This window comes from Corylus avellana, chromosome ca6, assembly GCF_901000735.1.
Source record: "Corylus avellana chromosome ca6, CavTom2PMs-1.0".
NCBI lineage: Eukaryota > Viridiplantae > Streptophyta > Magnoliopsida > Fagales > Betulaceae > Corylus > Corylus avellana.
Genome location: NC_081546.1, coordinates 10,119,968 through 10,126,909, shown reverse-complemented (window position 1 = coordinate 10,126,909; position 6,942 = coordinate 10,119,968). Strand labels below are relative to the sequence as shown.

Sequence of the window (6,942 nt, the reverse complement as noted above, 5' to 3'; positions counted from 1 at the left end):
AAATCAATTCTCTGCATGCCATATATTCTTCTATATTTATTTCTTAAATAAACGTTTATAGGGAATATATGGATAAATAAACAAGTAGCTTGGACTCATAAAAACATGATAAAATGATAATTAAGACTCATTTATTCAACTAAGCTACTAATTAAACAGTCACTAATCAAAAGATAAGATTCAACAAATAAGTATATATTAATGTAACTATCAATGTAAAGCACGCTTGTCATGCTGTAAGCCTTCTCATCCACAACTCATCTTTATCATGCAACGTGGGCCGGTGGTCTTCTAAGGTGCACACGTCTCTTATCTTAACAGTATTGAGTATTCAATGGAAAATACTTTTGATATCTATAACAACATTAAACCTTCTTTATTAACATATAAATAATAATCAAAGCCAATATATTGAGATGGGAATCTCATCAAATGGATCTCCATATCTCCATAGTTTTATATTATTAGAATTTACAAGATCTCTTGTCATATTTACTGTGGTAAAATCAGAATATAATCATTGCCATGTCTATCTTGTAACTCATGTTAAAATTTTCATCTTATTTGGATTTACTCCTTGAGGTTTCAATTTCAAAAATATGATCATTATGTTTTGCCCAAATTTAAAATAGATTTTTCTGTTATTTTACCATCAAAACTGACCATTTCTCATTTACCACATATGTTTCATTTGACACGTCAATGTCCATCTCAACACCCCAATTCAATGTTCTTAGTAATTGAACTTCAATATATTAAGAGTGAAGCTGGTCCATAAAATACCAAGAGGTGTCTCTCTTTGATATGTAACTTCCATAACCAAGAGTTGTGTGTCTTTGTTGGTTATAAATAATCCATGGGATGATAGTTAAAATCAGATTATCCATTCAATCATTTCAGAATTCAAAATTCTGAAACTCTCTCAATTCTCTTTTCTATTCTCTCTCAAATAGCATTTAGATTGTGGGTACAAGTGTTTTGTTCTTGTAATAAAACATCATAGTTGAGTTCTTTCAAATCTGAATGTGAGAGGCATCACTATATATACATTGTAGAACACTTGCCAAATATCCTTATTTGTGAGTTCCGGAAGAAATGTACACATTATAGAACTCTATGTTTTAATGTTTATGTTTTTCCAATAAATGTCATGCCAACGGAACCTAAGTCTTTGTTACTGTTGATTTGTTATTTAGGTTTTCAGGTTTTGTGTTTCTCTACGTTCTACGTGTCAGATCGATGGTCTTTTTGTGTCTTTTTATTTTTTTATTATTTATGAATGACTTAACACTTGTTGATGTAGCATTGTATTGGAGTGTTTATGACATGTCACATGTGGCAAATGACAAACCGTTAACTTTAACGATGAAGTGAAAGGGACACCTATTTTAAACTTAAACAAAACCTAAGGACTATAATTCTTAAAATTGAAAACTCAAATACTAAGTTAAAATCATATGAAAACCTAAGAGCTAAATATTATTTTTACCAAAAAATTTTATGATCTCCTTGTCATACTTTTTTTGTATTATACGTTAAATGTAATAAAAGACAGATGCGCCATCATTATTGAAGAGTGCTACACATCTTAAATTTTCTTCTCAAAAGTTAGTTTTCAAATGAAGTGTTACCATCTCATGAGATTTTTTATTTTGAGAAGTGTGTCACTAACTCATGAAATTGTGACACATCATTTAAAAATCAACTTTTAGGAAGAAAATTTAGAATGCGTAACATTTAATGAGGTAGAGAAAATTCAAAGGCATGAGACTATTGACTTAAGAAAGGCGTAGTCATGAGAATAGAATCGACAATAAGTCCAAAGGACAGCACAGGATCCTCATGGTCCTTCGTTGTCTCACCCTTGAAGCTCCAATGCATCGATCTCAGCCGTACGATTGATGGAACAGTCAGAGCGTCCGGGGCCCACGCAGAAGCAGCTGCAGAGTGTTCTTTAATCACACGGTCCTTCTCTTTCTGCCTTCCCCAACACTCCACACGTATAGGCTACACCCTCCTCTACCGAAGCTTGCCGACACCGGGGCACGTGATGCGACTGCGTAATCTCGCATGTCCAACCCCACGATGACATGATTCAATATCGTTTACAACAATATTTTTTATATATAAAATGTCTACCCACAATATTTAAAATGTCTTACTATGATATTTATTTCTTTCTGAAAATATATTTTAATAAGTAAATGAAAAATAGATGTTATACGTATAGTCCAAGTCAACTATAAAAATAATATTTTAGTGAGAGCATTCTCATTTGACTGGGCTATTTGGCAAAGGCTTATACATTTTCATCGTAGTAAAAATTGATTAACGTGAAAAAAAAAATGTTTGGTATTATAAAGTAAAAAAAATATATATATATTTTATAGTAAATTTTTTATTTAAATAGTAATAAAAAGTTATTGATGTGATATAAAAAGTAGAAATGTTGAGAAGTTGGAATTTTTGAGAAATAGTATCGGGCACTAATTACTTTGGTGAAAAATTTGGAGAGTATGAACAATGCTCCCCCAACTTCAATCAGAGCATTCATATCCACATCTTTATCGTGAAGAAATTTCTATTTTTAGGAGCCAAAATGATAAAATAAAGAGAAATGCTAGAATTTTATAAAAACTCTATATTTTGCCCATACAAGTCTATGTGGCAAGATGCCACATCATATTTTTTATGAAGAAAAAAAGACAACAAAAAGAAGATGTGGCATCTTGCCACATGAACTTTTATGGACAAAATATGAAGTTTTTATTAGATTCTAGCATATTTCTAAAATAAATGTTTTTAACAGTCTATCAGGCTCATTATGTGGAAAATTTTGGGAATAATTGTTACACATACTCTCATTCTTTTACTCACTCTTAAGTGACCCCAAAATTTAGAAAAAAATTGAAAAAAATGATAGTATCATTAACATTACTCAAAAAGAATCGTTAGTTGATGTGAATGAAAATTGGAGAGGAAATTATCTTGTTTATATTGAATGCGTATGACACTTAATAAAAAGAAAATTGAAAAATATAACCGATAGAAAATGACAAATTTTTAAAAATATATTTGTTTTAAATATTTAAGTTTTAGGAAAAGAAATAATTTTTTTTATAAAAAAAAATAATATTTAAATGAAATAGCAATGAAAGTAAATTTAATTTGCTAAGACAAAAATAAATAAGTAAAATAAAATATATAATTTTTTAATTAAAATAAAAAGTAAAATTAAGTAGTGCGAGGGTGATGTTTTATTTATATCTTAATTAATCTTTCAAAAATTGTATTGGTCATTCAATTGACAAATTTTTTGATAACCCTGATAAGTTGTCCAAATGGGCTGTCACTTCTTTCAATTCTTATCCATTGGCCAGTCAATCTGCTTGCTCATTGTCTGGATGCAATTATCCAACTTGGTTTTGGATGATTTAAGTTAAGATCCCAAACTAATTCTGGTTCCACAAATTCAACATATATAAATATAATGGAAACGAATTCCCTGGTTGAATAATTTCAATAAGGTCGTGGTATAAATTGAGTGTTTTGCATCTTTTAATAGAAAGTAAATATTTTAGCTTGAAACGCAAAAAAATAATATAATTTTTTTATACCAAATAATTTTTCTTTCTCATGACAAAATACTTTATAGACAAAGTCCTCATTGATAAAATCTCCAAAACCACCATCTTCGTTGATTTTGAAGGCTCCGGTGTTAAGGGCTCGAAGGTGAGTGGAGGTGTTTGGTCAGGGGTGAAACTAACATTTAGAGTTTGGGGTGTAAAATCAACATATAAAAATTTAGAATATAATTTAAAAAAATTTATAAGGGCATTTTTAAATTTTTTTTTGAGGAAATATGGGGGCTTGGGGGCCAGTGTAGTTCTGCCCTCAGGTTCGGTGGTGGAAGGTGGGCATTGAGTTCGAACAACAGGAGAAGTTCTTAGGATTTTTTTGAATTAAACATACGCTGTTTTCATTTCTATTATATTTGGTATTTTTACCTAATGTGTCAAATTTTTATTGAATGCTGTAAAATGAGATTTTACACCACATTTGGATAAAAGTGACTCTCATTTGCAATACAACAAAACTAACCCACGTCCAAAAAAAAAAAAAAATAAATAAAAATGAAGAAGAAGATAATACACCATATTTGAGAAATAATAGAAGGCCTCCCTGTGCTAATGCTTTTTAGAATGTATTTTTTATTTTCATTTTTTTGAATTGTAAGAGTATTCACATTGGTTTATCTAAATTTTTATGCAAAATGGCTAACTAAAATCCACTTTATTTAGTTTGGCTAATGGGTTTTGAAAGACACCATACATCCGATTATCTATTCTTTCCTTATATTATTTAAAATATTATTTTTTACTCTTTTTTATTGTTCTTTATTTCTTTTATAAGGATTGTAATTTTTTCAATCGTATTTCTTTTAAACCGTCTTTTTTTTAAACATCATTTTTTTAAAAATTGTTATATATTTTGTTAACGCTATAAACTCTCAATACAAATTGTGCATGGATGTGAATATAGTGAGTTTAATCCTCGTTTAAGATAAAAACAAATTACTTTGCATTACCTTTGTGTTGCAAATTGCATTTTTCCATTTTATTTTTTGTTTGAAAAATTAATAAGTATAGGAAAGTATGCTCTAAATATCAAATTTTAAGACTCTTGATTGTGGACTTGTGTTTGTTTAGGGTTAAATTCGTAATGAGATGTATAACAAAATGTTGAAGAAATATAAAATTTAGTGAGTAGGGCCAAATCACAAATGGGTAATCAATTTAATGGGTTAGGGTAAAAAATAAGGTTACTACAGTTTTTAATGGGTAAGTGTCGAAAGATTTGTGAATGAGTAATCAACTTTTAGATTTTAATAGGTATGACTCAAAAGATTTTTTGAGTAGGAACAGTAGGGCCAAAAAATTTAAAGGGTAGAGCTAAAATGTTTATTGGGTAAGGCTAAAAACATTTATTTATAGGGCAAAAAACTGTGGGTAGGAGCACATAACTAAAATATTAAACACACAAGGTTTGGTTCGGTTGGTTCGTGCAACTTGCGAGATAAGATCATCTTCATTCATTTGAAATAAAGAAAGGTCATTTCATGTTCTTGATTTAAATTCAATAAATATAATTTTTTTTGGATGAATTCGATATATATATATAAACTGAAAACGATAAAATCATAAGTTGAAACGTCTAAGTCGTGTACACGAGTCACATAACAAAACGATCACCATTGATTTTTCAGGTCAATCAACGGGTAACCTGACATGACCAAACACAAATATTCCATTTTAATGCAAACAAAGGAAAAGACAACATAAGAAACAAAAAGAAGTGTTTTGTGCAACATACTCACCTGTTGACAGTTGACAGATAAGGATTGACCATCTACAATATTATGGAAGCAGCGAGCCATCTCGGTCTCATCTCGCTGCTGCAGAAGCTGTCTTCTTGGAATGACTTCCCAAGAAGACAGCTTCTTGGGAGTGGCCAGTGGCGTAGAGAAAACTAGGGTTTCTGGGTTTGTGTTGCGTTGCTTTGTATAAATGGAAAAGTTGAGGCTTTAATAGACTTTGCTTGATACTGACCACCCGACTCTTATCGGCTACCGATGTCCGTGTTCATAGAAAATATATTTCTTGATAATATGGATCCTGATAGTATTGCTTTCCAGATCAAGATCCTAGAAAAATTTGGGTTCAGTAAAGAAACATGTGTCCCTCCTTCCCTCACTCAACTATCACCAAGAAAATCGCTCTCATTTGCCATGGAGGAGGCTGTAACAGTAATGTGTTCAGTGGTTACAGATTTGTTTCAGAAAACCAACATCAACCCTAAAGCCATTGATATTTTGATCTCAAATAGTACTGTGTTTTGCCCTACACCATCTCTAAGTGCTGCTGTAATTAATAAGTTCAAAATGAAGAGCAATGTTATGAGCTTCCACCTCTCTAGCGTGGGATGTAGCGCTGGAATTATAGCAGTGGACCTTGCTACAGACTTGTTGAGAGTTCATCGGAATTCCTTGGCTCTAATTGTCAGCATGGAGACTCTACTCTTGAACTGGTACACTGGCAAGAATCCATCCATGTTGATTACTAATTGTCTCTTTCGGATGGGTGGTGCGGCTGTACTGCTCTCGAGCCGGGAACTGGACAGGAGCAGAGCAAAGTATGAGCTACAACATCTCGTTCGAACAAACAAAGCACAAGATGATCGATCTCATGCGTGCGTTTTTCAGGATGAGGACTCGGAGAACATGGTTGGGGTGTCGATTTCGAAGAACATCCTACATGTCGCCGGAGATGCACTAAAGGCGAATATTGCTGCACTGGGACCTCTGGTTTTGCCATTTTCAGAGCAATTGAGGTATGGATTGTCCATAGTTCGCCAGAAGATCATGTGGAGTACAAGGAGAAGTAGCATCTACGGGCCGGATTTCAGGAAAGCTTTGGAGCATTTCTGCATCCATGCAGGGGGTAGAGCTGTTATTCAAGCAATTGAAAAAAACCTAGGGTTAAGGAAACAGGATGTTGAACCATCAAAGATGACTCTTTACAAATTTGGAAATACTTCATCTTCTTCGGTTTGGTATGAGCTCTGCTACATAGAAGCTAAAGGGAGAATGAAAAGGGGCGACAGGGTCTGGCAAATCACACTTGGGAGTGGATTCAACCGTAATAGTGCAATATGGAAATGTATTCACAATTCAGAGTTTGAGATAGCCAACCCATGGAGCGATATCTGCTCATATCCCGTAGAAGTACCTAATGTTGTAAAAATCAATTGAAGACAAGAATTCCTCTGATCGCGTTTATCCGACAAGAGTGGGTATACAAAGTGACTCTGCCCATGGAGGAGTTCCACGCTATAAAAATAATAACAACAATAAGTTATTTTAGAACCATAACCATTCACAAG

The 6,942-nt window shown here is 32.5% G+C and overlaps 1 protein-coding gene across 1 annotated transcript; it reads left to right on the top strand.

The window, feature by feature from the left end:
• Positions 1-1,795: 1,795 nt before the first annotated feature.
• LOC132185151 (probable 3-ketoacyl-CoA synthase 21) lies at positions 1,796-6,892 on the top strand. The gene is given in 2 exon segments (XM_059598964.1): positions 1,796-2,060; positions 5,577-6,892. Coding segments are annotated over 2 exon segments (1,500 nt in total). The 3' UTR covers positions 6,812-6,892.
• Positions 6,893-6,942: the final 50 nt, after the last annotated feature.